At 32.8% G+C, this 13,221-nt stretch overlaps 1 protein-coding gene across 6 annotated transcripts in view; it reads left to right on the top strand.

Annotated features, from left to right (window-relative positions):
- The window catches only part of ASPH (aspartate beta-hydroxylase), a 111,687-nt gene that overhangs the window by 26,952 nt on the left and 71,514 nt on the right, over positions 1 to 13,221 (top strand). For all 6 annotated transcript variants that reach the window (XM_059479870.1, XM_059479781.1, XM_059480123.1 and 3 more), the window contains one exon: positions 12,081 to 12,170. In XM_059479870.1, coding sequence (XP_059335853.1) covers positions 12,081 to 12,170 — 90 coding nt within the window. The remainder of the gene's footprint in view (positions 1 to 12,080; positions 12,171 to 13,221) is intronic.

Raw genomic sequence — 13,221 nt, 5'->3', positions numbered from 1 at the left:
AAAGCAAAAACCATTAGGCTGAGTATGATGTACAAATAAGCAAAGAAAACTGAACAGTATCCCAATTTGCTTGTGAGTCTGCCCAAATAATTTGAAATTAGTTGAGAAACTTGAAAACTAGATTTTTAGCTTGATTGTTCGTGACTAAAAATACAGTCACTAAATTTTTTTAAAGTATTTTTAAAGTATGGGTTGAAAGCTGTGGCATTTTGACTTCTATTATCGTAGAATAATTGTTTTAGAGAGCAAGGCTGCTGCTTTCTCCTGAAGTTTCTGGTATGAGAATTTAAAACAGGAGAAAATTAGTAGCAAACGATGTTTTTTTGGAATGTATGTTTTTTCCAATGTATGGAAAATATATTGTGTAATCAAAACTTGCTGGGTTTTATACCTGGCAAGGAATGAAGCTTTACTGATTTTATATTAAATTGGATGTGTGGGTTTTATTAGATACCGTCATATACCTTACACTTAATTTATATTTAGTTTTTGGAATGCCAGAAATAAATATCTGTGACTAAAATTGTAGTCTTCCAGTTTGTCCAGTGCTTTTAGAAATCTGTGGGCTGTTTTATTTTGTCATTTGTTGGTAAATGTTTGATATTTTAATTGCTAGTCTTCAAACAAAATACTGCATTAACCTTCATAGCAAAGCTTGCTTTCTTGTGATACTAATCAAAGTAAATTTATAGGGGTAAAAACTCTTAATACCCATACATCTGAAATGGCCTAAAACTTTTGGAAGCTTTGAACCCCAGATTTCTGTGACCACCTTCAGCAGTATTTAATTTGAAGTAAAAGAGTGTTATATGGCAGAGAGAAATCACAATGCTCATAATGTATAGAATAACTTAGAATTGAAGGGAATAAAGGGTACAGAGATTGTTTGCATATCTGTTAAAATTTTTATTGCAAAGATTTTTACCAGTATTTTCCCCTGCCCCCTTTGAAAATTTTTCATTATTAGTTAGCCTCAATTGACTGACTATAGAAGAAATCGAATTTTCATGACTGTTATTGGTATAGGTTGCATTTAGATGGCAGCATAGAAGAAGAATATATTGAAGCATGTGAAAGATTTTCATTTCATTGTCAGATGGGAGAGGTAAAACCCACCTGTATTGTAAATGTAATTTGGGAGCTGGGAAAAGCTGCTGTGTACAGATCAGTCATTTTGGAGAGATATGTTACTGAATTCCCTGTTTGGTTTCCATCACATAAGCAGCTATCACAATGATGTCCCAGTGGCATGAAATAAATTAGGTATTGTCTTTCTCATGGTCATTTAGGATGTATGTCTCAAGATGAGGCTAATAAAGGCAAGATTTGCTTGTTGGTTTCTTAAATCTGCTCATGCAGGATGCAGCATAAACATCTGTGACTTCAGGGAACAAAAATGCTTTCTGCCACGTGTATTTGATCTGGATTTTATTCTGACGTTAGACAGTTAAATAAGCAAGAGATATTAAAGCAGCGTGTGGAGAATATACTGAATTTTGGTGTTTGGTTGTTTGAGGGGTTTTTATGCTAGTTGTATGAATTAAAATCTGCACTTGGAGAGTTACAGGCTTTGGTAAGAAAAGTACTCTGAGCTCAGTTAAAGGTAAGTGGGTGTTAGCTTTCTGTCAGTAAACTAATTTTGTTTAGCAGATGACTTTGTATGTCTAGTATAGCATAAATGCAAAATCATAGTAATAATTTTGTGCAGGGAGTTATACAAACAATCGTAATTTTTTCTGACTTGCAGTTCTTCTGGAAAAGGAAAATAAAAAGGAGAGAAAAAATGTTAATAATGATTTTGGCTTACAGATTTTTATTTCCTCTTTTGGCATGCAACTTCAACATATTTTTTTAGGTTTTTGTGTGGCTAAGGAGGTTCTTGATGGAACATCATAAATTGAGGCAAGAGTTGGAACACCAGCCCTAGTGTTTTAAAACTTGACGCTTCATATTCTGTTATCGAGGCTTTGCATAAATTACAGAAGGGTAGCAAGTGCTGTCTGTCAGCTGCTTGGTGCTAACCTGGCCCATTTGCTTTCTGCAGTAAATGCAAAATAGCCTCTCCCTTTTTCACATCTAAGTGGATAAACCGCCTTAATTAGCTTTCATTTGTTTCCTGGTGCTGCAGGTTAAAAATGTTTATGCAGGTAGAGGTTGTGGAGAAATTGAATTAGAGGAAATTTTTCACATGGCAAAGCCTTTTGTCTAGCAAGGCTATTAAAGTTTTCAGGATTATTAAGTGAATAAAATAGTATTTGCACATGCCAGGTTGCTAAATATATTGTTAAATATGAGAATGGTCTTTGTCAACTCTGGGAAGCTGCTGAAAAACAGAGAGCCTTTTGCTATTTTTTTTCAATGCTTATCTTTCTAAATAAAAATAGTATTTATGTATTTTTCTTCTGATGCTCAACTTCTAAATCTCTGTTCTCACTTGGGGGTTGTTTGTGGATAATGTTCTTGAAGGGTTTTATGGGGAAAAATAGAGGAAATGATTGGACTGTTGCAGAATAGTAATGCTTTGTGATATTCCTGAGCTTCAAAAGGTGAGTTAAGATAGCAAGTTGACCACCTTTAAGCACTGTATGCAAATGACCACTTTGAGAGGAGTATTTAATTTATAGAATGACTATTTGAAGGAGTTATTTAAAAATATTGTAAACCTGTGTTAACTTTGAACACAACTTTTTAATTAACTAACTCAAATAATAGCCATTTCTGAACTTCCATTATACCCTTTTGATGTTATAAATTGTATATTTAGTTCTTGCGTTGCCAGCATTGGACGTTTATAATGTGGGACTGAATGGAAAAAAAAGAAGGAACTTTAAAACTAGTTCAAAACAATTGTGAAGCCACGTGAATTGTTAGACGTTAGAATAAGAGTCCACAAGTTCAACTACATGATTTATAGAATTCTGGACATTTGTTTGTGTGTCCCCATGCTGTAAGTCTTGGATGGATTCCCTTAGGTGCCAGATTTTGTCACATGCCCTGGACATTGCTGTCTTGGAAAACCAAGTGGTTTGCACCCATCTTGCTTCAGCATAATTGGGGCTGACAAGTAAGACTTCCCTGTGCTGTAGGGATTTCCCTTTTAGGGATCATGATCAGGTGGGAATCAAGATGTAGCAGGATTTTGGTCTTGTGATTATTGCTTAATACTAATGCTTTAAAATATATTATTTTACATACTTCTCTTGTGAGCAGATCTATTAATATGTTAAAGTTTACATGTTTTATATAGTTATGTCATGATTGAAAATATGCTGAGAACTTTAGTGCTATTCATTCCATAAAAGCAGATTGAAACAAAATTACTACTTGTGTGAATATTTAACAAGTGAAATAACAGTAACAGTAACAAGCTATTTTGTAATCTTTCAACATAGTGAATATATGTCAATTTTAAAATAATTTGAAATATCTGTATGATAATTGTTGTGCATATTGATACTTGCAAAATTTTACAGTTTTTTGTCAACATGTGCTTTTAAGAGTATATTAAAATATCCAGGAGTGTTTAATTTTAATATGAAAAGTGGGCAGGGGTGTAAATTTAAATATGGCTTTGTGCAACTTTCTGAGTACCTTTTATTGTTTATATTTTCACTGATGATGTAAATGAAAGTTGGAGTCTATTTTTCCTTTTATATGAAAAAAGTTAACTTATTCTTCCATACACTGCTTAGAAATAGTAAGACCGAATAATGATTTTAGTCAAGTTAGAGCTCTGGACTTCAGCAGTGATGGTAATCTATGAGGGAGGAGCTCAAAAAGACTCATATCCCAGGTATGAATTCGTAAGGAAATTAATCTTGAGCCTGTATTTTCACTGATTAACCTTTTTTAAAACAATTTTGTCCATAATGTCAACACTTGGTATTTTGAAAACATGCAGTATAGAAGTTAGATGCAAGGTGATTACAGTGACTTTACATTTAAATTCTTTGATTTTATTATTTCATTTTTTTAGTATAGGCTATTAGAGTATTGTTTGTTTTTTCAGGTTAAATGTTTATATATGCCACAGTTTAGGTAGGTACTGTTTTCTGGAAATCTAAGCTCATGGTGCAGACGTTCAGTGTAGGTGTTTTGTATGTCTGAATGAGAAGCCTAGTGTTGAGACATAAGAATATCTCTTCTTATTTAATATGATTATGTATGAATTTAAAAATACATAGTTACTGTATCTTTTCAGCTTTTCTTTACTTTCTAGTTGGCTTTTAGATAGCAATTTACATTATTTTTGTGGTTAAAATTGCTGTGTTTGTGGGATTTTAATCTTAATCCACAGCATCATGATAGTGATAATCCAGTCTCTTTTAATGGTATTAAAAAGATGAAGCTAAATGTTATTTGTATTTTTGGAAAGCTTCTGCCTTTATGCCTCTTGTGGTACTAGCTATAAATTACAGTACAATCAAAAGGCTGACTGCTCTCAGTTTGTTAGCTACAATGGTAAAAGACTAACAGTCTTAAGGAGTCTGAAGTAATGCAGTTAAGTATTTTAACTAATGAACTGGTAACTGCTTTTTAGTCCTGAATAATACCTTTGCCAAAACATTTATTTTCCTTTGGATAAAGAAACATATGTTGTAATTTATTGTAAGAAAACAGTTAGTTTATATACTCTACAGTACCTGTGTACTTGAAGGCCTTTTGAGTTAACATGTTTATAAAATATTTATAAAATTTTATAGAAGCATAAATTAGTGCATTTAAGAGGGAACTGGCAAATACTTTGCAGAGAAATCGGAGGGGGGTGTTGGTTATAATTATGTGTCAGCACTTGTCTGGAGAGAACTGACCAATCTCAAAGTCAAGATGCTTCACAAGTAACATCTGGTAATGTGGTACTTTTCTTTGCTTAGTCTTTCACATCAGTACTTGTGATGGTCCTGCAACTGAAGTTGCTTTATTTCTAATGAGTTAATATTTTGTATTTTTCCGTAGCATTATGGTGTGCTATGTAAAGTAAACTTTTTACATAAGATGGCAGGTTGGAAAATTTAATGTCAGGTTTATTAAATACCACAAATATGCTCATAACCTATTTCCATTTTGCAACTAATTAGGTGAGGAGCCAGGAGGGGTAGCCAAGAAAAAAACTAAACTCAAAGGTATTTTTCATGTTCTTTTTCATGCGGAACTTTATGCGGATAAGGATGAATGAAGCGCATGTGCATTACAAATACCAACTGTGGGTTATAATGTTTACTAATACAAGCTATGTTGGCTAAATATTTTCTAATGGTGCAGCAAATATTGTTCTTGCTATTTCTCAGTATTTTCTTTTACTACTGATTGAAATTCAGTGGCAATGCGAGCGCTTTCCTAACTAGAAATGATATTTTGTTCGTGTGGATTTTTTTTACAACAAATGTCTTGTTTGGATTGTAAGTAGTTTATGATAACCTGATATTCTGCATGTTTTTAAGTAATATGTTGCTCCATATGAAATCCTCTTTGTTATCTTCCATGAATTCATAATACCATTACTATATTGTAATTGGCCTTGAGTGCCTTAATTCTTCTAAGGCTGTACTTTAATAGTTTCATCTATTTTTTTTCCTGTGAGAATTGAAATTTAGGCAAAGTCCAATAACTTCCCCTTTAATACTATTTGCAGGATTGATTGCAACATTTTCTGAAAGCTTAGCATGGGATAGCTGCAACCAATTTGTGCCATATATTTGTTTATAATTACATTGCTTTATGAACAGATCATAGTGTTGACGACAAAAAAAGCTAATTAGCAACAGCAAACACCAAGGTACCAGGTGTACTTCAGGTGTGTAGCTTTTTATATCTGCTCAGTTATCTCTGGGCAGCATGAGGCTATGGAAGCAGTCTCTATGTTACATTAACCACATATAGACTGCAAGGTGTTTTTTCCTGGCAGTATATGAAAAATGCATGCTATTCACCATACGAACCTTCATGAAGAAAAAAGTATATTTGCTTAGGAAAGTTTGCTGGTCATTCCAGTGTGGCTTTTCTCAGCATCTTGCATCAAGTTGAAATTTTTAGCATTTGTTCCACATTGTGCTTGGTATAACTTGGTTGCAAACTGCGTGTTTCAGAGACTGTAATAACTGTCACTTAGCAATTCTTTCCTGAGTTTTGGATTATGTTTCAATGTTTGATATGAGAATAAATAAATGAGAATAAATAAATATTTTGAATGTTTTATGTCAAAAGCCATTTGGAAGGAAGTATGATGTCATTCCCTTTAGACCGAACTATGTAATTGAATTGTTCACTCCACAGAAACATTACACAACAGCTAGAGGCAGACTTTTGTGAGAAAGTCTGAATAAAAATAGAGCTGTTAATATGTAAAAGTCATTATTACTTCCTTAATAATATGGGAGTGTTAGTTTCAAAATTAAATACAAATATTGCATACAGATTTAATGAAAAATCTCTGAATTTTATTGAATTAAAATTCCTTATTCTAGAGAATAAGCAATTTGTCAATATCAGTAAAGAATTCTACTGATATTGACAAATATTTTCAAAACTATGGCAAAATGGAAGTAAATATTGAACATTAAACATATTGAACATAAATTTCAAGGCTTCTGTTCTGATTGTTCTTATAACATATTATCTGTATACCCTGTCACAGCCAAATGTGAATTGAACTAGAGAAGCATAAGTGACACAACTTCAAAAGTAAAATAAAGAAAAAAATGTTTATGATAACTGAAAAACAAAGTTGTAAGAACCAACCAATTTACAATTATTGCTTTGATTTATTTCACTGAGTTTAGTCTAACCCAGCTAACTTTTTTGGACTTGATTGAATTCATCAGGACATTGCTGTTTCTTATTACTTGTACTTCTCAATATGTACTTCAGTTACCTTTTTTAAGTCTTTGCTTAATATGAGGTAGCAATATCAGTAAACCATTGTATTATAAATTTGTGTGATAACATTTATAACTGTTGCGCTGTTGTCAAAGGTTCAAAATTTATTCTGATTTTCATGCTCACAGGCAAAAGTGGTTTTGGCATTCTGCAGAAGTCAGCAGCAAGATAATAGAGGCATGGTTTTCTCTAGATTAACACTTCATTTGGATGCCGCTGGAGTATAAGCCAAGGTTATTTGCTGGCTGCATGGTGTGGGATGTTCCTAAAAGTTTAAAACTAATTTGTTTAAATTGCTTAAAGCTTAGGAGTTAACTATACAAGTTTAAATCTAACAAACATTAAATAATAATTTTATCAAAGCTTTTACATGGCTGTTCATAAGATGTTTTTTGGCCTAAGAATGGTTCTCTTATTGAACATTTCCTCTTTTTTAAATGAAAAACTAAAAAGTAAAAGAAGCTATTAAAGAATCACTCAAGAAGTTAAGGGAGAAGCAGGAATCCAAAAAGGAGGAAAATGAAGAAGAAAAAAAGAAAACCAGGAAAGGAAAAGATGCCACTGATCGAAAGGACAAGAGAGCTGTTGATATGAATAAATTAAAGAAAGATTCTGACAAGGCTAAAAGAGACAGAGGAAAGGAAAAAGGCCTAGACAAAAGTATGAAATCCAAGGAGACTACAAAAAGATCAGCCAGTGAAAAGGATGGCACCATTCAGGTGGGGAAAAGACAAAGAAACAAAAAAGATAGTTAAAAGCCAATCCAAGGAAGACAAGAAAGAAAAGAAATAAACAAGAGTTCCTGTTCTGCTAATGAGGAACAGACCTCAAGAATGTAAAATTCAGCATATTATATGAATGTAGTAAAAATGGCAATAAGAAAATAATGTTTTCTGGAAATACGTGTGAACAAAGGCTATATATAATATTTTTTTAAAAACTGTTCAGTGTGTACTGATATTATAAACACAAAGCAGAAACATCTGCTGTGAAACTCAAGTATGTACATATGTTAATGTGCCTGGCTACCAATGTGTATTGAAAACATTCAAATGTCAGATTGATGCCAGTTACTTCAAGTCTACTCTAAATATGGGTTTGGGGTCTTGTGATTGTTTCTTTTTCTTTCCTTGTTTACTTGTATTTGCTTGATGTGGAGATGAAAGTTGAATGTTCTATATGAAATGCAAGTTTAAAAGCATTATTAACAGGCTTATCTGGACACATGTAGTGGAAACTCATACGATATTTCTATTTCACAGAAACAACCAAGAGGTGCATTAATGGACTGTAGTGTCCATTATTAACCCAATAAATGTAACTTATTCTCTGCCAAATTCTTTCCCTGAGGAAACTGGGTTTTTTTCCTGAAAAAACTATTTTGTACAAAAATAGTCAAACCAACTTCAGAGTTGCACTTTATTGTGAGACCTTAGGGTGCAGTCAATCAAAATGTTCCTACATTTTGTCTTTTGATCCCATGACAATATGTTTCTGGTTTTCTTCCATTCCCTATTTACTTAATTATTTTATTTCTCTATATTTGTGTTGGAAATCTTGATTCATTATCACATTTTTTATTTAACTGTGTCCTGATTTTTTTCCAAGTTTGACAGTCTTTTGGTAAGGAATACTGATGAAAATTAGGCCATCTATTTCATCATTGATCAGTATTGTTGTATTCCAATTACATGTAAGATGTGATATGCTAGTACTACTCTATTCTGGTTGAACTTGTTTAGAGAACAGCTTGGATATTTTGCAACTATTATCTTCTTCAACACTTTCAAGTGCATGATGCTTCTATAAGCAAAATCTTGTGTTAGTTTGTTCTTACAGCTTCTGTATTTTCAGCATCAATGAAGGATTTATTCAGCAGTCTCATTAGAGTAAATAAAGTTGCAAAAACATTTCTGCAGAGATAATAGAGAGATTTCAGAATATTTTGAATCTATGGTTGCTGTCAAGTTTATCTAGAAATTAATATTTTCCAAATAAATTTGAAAGCAAGTATATTGTATGGAACTGCACAATATAATTACACAGGATTTAGAGCAACATTTGTAATGGAAGTTTAAGATTCTTTCTTGATGTACTGCAGTGTTAGTTTCAGGAAAACAGAACAATGGAGTGAAATTGACAATGAGTATATAAATATGCATGTGGATGGTAATTTAAGATTGAAGTCCTGAAGGTTAATTCTCTTTTTGGTTTTGCTAAAATTGTGTGTAGCAGTTGGCAATACACTTAGCTCAGCCGTTCCATACATGTGTCTGCATCATGCTTTGATCCCTAGAGTTATAAGATGTGATAATAAGGTTGAAGATGATTTGATTTTATTTTTTTTTAGAGAAAATGAAACATTCAAACAGTTGTGAAAAATGGTTCAAATTAAAGCTGTAGAAAACAGTGCAGTATCTTAAGATTCTGGCTGTGATAATTAACAGAGGTGATCTACTCTGAGGTATATTCTAAATATTTATAAATTCATGAGGAGGGAGGGAAGAGATGTGCATTGTGAACATTACAATTCCTAGCAAAAAATATGAGAGAATGAAGATCTAATAAATGCACCTTCATAATGAACATTCTCTGTTAGTTTTTGGTGATGATAGATATATTTTTTCACCCTTGCTCTGATAAGTGTTAAAATGCATGTTTGACCAGAGGAGCATTCAAATCACACTTCTCAAGGATGGTGGCACAATGATATGGTGCACATCACTTTTATTTTCTCCTGTAATGTGCCAGAACTTTTAACTGTGTGGGAGTGAAATTTCGAATGAATTGCTGTTCTGATTACCATATTGTATCTGTGACCCAAAGTTTATGGGGTTCTGGAAAGATTGGGTTGTTTTATTTTTTCTTTTCCAAAGAAAATTTTATTTGAGCAGCACTCCAGGCTATACAGACAGCCACAAAATAAAGTATTTTTGCTCCAGACATCTGTTGTCTTGTTGTATATCTCTATGAAGTATTGTCATTAAACTGAATTGCAACAAGTCACCACATTAGCTCAAAAAATGCACCAGGCAAGTAAAAGCTAAATGCAATTTTAATAAACAGAGGAGAGAAAATAATATCTTACAAAAAGTAAATTATTTGGTATAATACCTACTTGAAAGATTGAATAGAAATCAGTGTTAAGCACAGTAGACGTGTATAAAAAGCTTGAAGGTTAAATTGAGAAATGAGCAAGTGAAACAAAGACACTCTTGTTGGTTCTTTCTTCCCTGTTAAGTACCCATAGTTCTTGTTTGTTGTGGAATATTAGCTGTCTTTTGAAATGCTTTGAGTTCATTTTTGTTCATGAAGCAGAGTATGTGGTTGTCTGGATCTGAGCATGGGGGTGGCTTATTGAGGGTACAAAAACTTCTTTAAAGCAGTCTATGTGTAAAGTAACTGAACTGTGTTTGTGAAAGCAAGGTGGCTGTTTCCATGGATTCTGAAGTGTGAGAGCAGTTAATATGACTTACTGGTTTTGTCTCCATCCTAAGATGATTGTAGAAGGAAGTAACTTCTTATTCTTGTAGCCATTAATAGTCCTGCAGGAAAAGATGAATGTCTTAATAATATTTTTTAATATTCTAAGTGGGTGTTTTTTTAATGACAGAAGAAAATTGGCCAAAAATTACATGTAAATTTGGCATTTTTCTTTAGCTTCTCATTTTGACTCCTAAGTGGTAGACTCTTAGTTACACTACTTTTGGATACAGCCTAACTACCAATCTTCAAATAATTGAAATTTAAATAATGATAATATAAATGTTAAATAATTTATTTAAATAATATTAAATAATAAGATAGACCTGATTCTGTTATCCTGTCACCATTACCTGAAATAAATACATGCTTTTCCCACAATGCATAAAATATCTCTACACAAATTTGGTTTGAGACATACTAGTCCAATTTGCATTTAGATATGTTTGACTCCAATAGAAATGTGGCAATTACTATTTTTTTAATCGTACTTACTTGAAATATAATATTTATCCATTTAAGAGTTGCTCTTACAAGATTGCTAGTACTACAGGAGTGTTCATTATAGTTTAGCCTCTGCTTTCTTCATTCTATCTTTTCTGTTGGTTTTCATGTATACAACTGTTGAAAAACTAGTTTGCTTTGAGCAGTGGTGTTTGTTGAGAAGGGAGTCTTACCTTAATTGTCCTTGCATGTAGGATTATCAGCAAATGCCATTTGGAAGGGACTTTGGAGATCCTTATTCCAACATCCTGCTCAAAGCAGTGTCATTTCAGAGGAATGGCCAGGTTATTCTGGCCATTTCCCAGTGTAGTCTTTCAAACCTCCAAGGATGGGAATTTACAGTCTCTCTGTGCAGTCCTTTCCACTGATTTCAGTGTCCTCATAGAGGTGGGGGTTGTGGGTGTGTGAGTTTTTTCTTATGCCCAGTCTGAACCTCTTGTATAAGTTTTGTTTGAACCCTCTTAAAGGAGAGTTGAGAGGAGAATTAGCCTAATACCAACACATTCTTCACCATATGGTGTCTTAAGATGAGGCATGATCTATCACAGCTGTATCTTTATCTCCTGCCATGATGATGGTGTTGGTCATTACATTTATTGATTGCTTTCTTTTCATTGTGTTTTGATCTAGAAAGAGACTGTGGTATAGATAGTCACAATCTTCGTCATAAAATTTCATCAGTCATACTTTTTTAATAGTCATTTAGTTGTCAAACTAATCTTAATCAAGTCTTCTAAGATGTAGACATGAATTTAAAGTAGTTCTTATTCTGTGCAACTTTTTGTAAAGTTCAAATTGCTGCTGCGTAGAACCTGTAAAATTTATCATATGAAGCACTTTTTGCCACTTATTTTAGGGCAAAACCAGAGAGAAACAGAGAGAAAAATTTGCTGCCTGTTTTTTTACTGGATACTGAATAAATGTTGGAATACCATAGTCATTTGTTCAGTTACTTTGAAATAAAAGCAAGTGCTTAAATTTGTCCCTTTTTACCTCCTCATTCTATGTTTGTCTTCTAAACATCTTTGTTTACTATCTGAATATGCTTTAGTCTTTTTGTATATCACTGTATATTATGACAACCCTGTAATTGTGATTGTTTGAATGCATTTTTGCAGAGTGTAACATAAGTTAATTTAATTGAAAGAACTTTCTTATGTTATAACTGAATCGTTTCAAAAAGGGCATAAAGTTAACTTTATAACTGAAAAATGCAGGCCTTAAAGAAAGATCTGTCCCAGCACAGCCAGCATCACCAGAATCTGAGGAGACTGTCCAGCCTGCTGAAAAGTCGTATGTTGAATCAGGTAAGACCTTTTGTCAATTTTAGGCAAAACAAAAGACATGATGCTTCATTTGAACTATAGTTCTGTGTCATTAGCATGCAAACTCTTTTCTAGATTTTGTGTTGCTTATTTACTGAAGTTTATTTAACAGGAATCATTGTTTATAACTTCGTATAAATCACTGACCGTGAAAATTGAAAAATGTCATGGTTACCATTGTAGATGTATCAGATCAGAATAACTTTCTGATGATGTATGGTTGTGGTTTAGATTGATTTCCAACTTATATCCAGCCAGAATAACAGCAAATTCTTCACCTTAAAAAGAAACAAAACCCTCTCAACAACCAACTTAGTAAGATAATAAAGTATTCACTTTTCTGCTAAAACTACTATATAAAAAAACTAAAGATTAATATATAATAAATACAATAAATGGAGCTCCTACTGTTAAAAAATTAATCTAAACATTTTTAAAGCCCTATACTATTAGTGGAATGTATTAAAATTAAGTGGGATTCAAGAAGAAATATTTAACGTGTCACATTTCACATGAGTGATTTGCATTAGTGTTATTCAGAGAGTAGATGGTTTTCTGGGTTATTGAAGAGGCTTATCCTTTGTGATGTTTATGTGAACCTGGTACATAAATATATAAATCTAGAGCATATGGCCAGTGAAATCTATGGAATATAGATTTTGCTTCAGAAGACTTGCATTACTTTTCTTAGGATGTCAATTATAAAATATATCAAGACATGGTTTCCTGTTTGAGTGGGTTTTTTTGTATGTGTGTGGTTTTTGGTTTTGTGGGACCGTTTTTTGTAACTGGTGCCATTTTGGATCCTTATTTGAAAATGCAGCTGTTACCTGGTTTACAGCTTTTTTTGTCAGATGTGTCATTGTAGGGTTTCTCAATGTTAATTTCAGGACATTTATATGAAGACAACACTTCATACAAATTCCTATTATGTCCTGAGCTGGTGTGTTGGATGGCAATCACTTGTCCATGAAACCAGTTTGTGATTTCTCCTGGCAGTTCGTAGCAGAACAAGACCTTGATACTGTAATGT

The sequence above is a fragment of the Ammospiza nelsoni genome, chromosome 1 (genome assembly GCF_027579445.1).
Source record: "Ammospiza nelsoni isolate bAmmNel1 chromosome 1, bAmmNel1.pri, whole genome shotgun sequence".
Classification (NCBI taxonomy): Eukaryota; Metazoa; Chordata; class Aves; order Passeriformes; family Passerellidae; genus Ammospiza; species Ammospiza nelsoni.
Note: the sequence above shows the minus strand (reverse complement) of the source record. Positions and strands in the feature narration are given on the sequence as shown.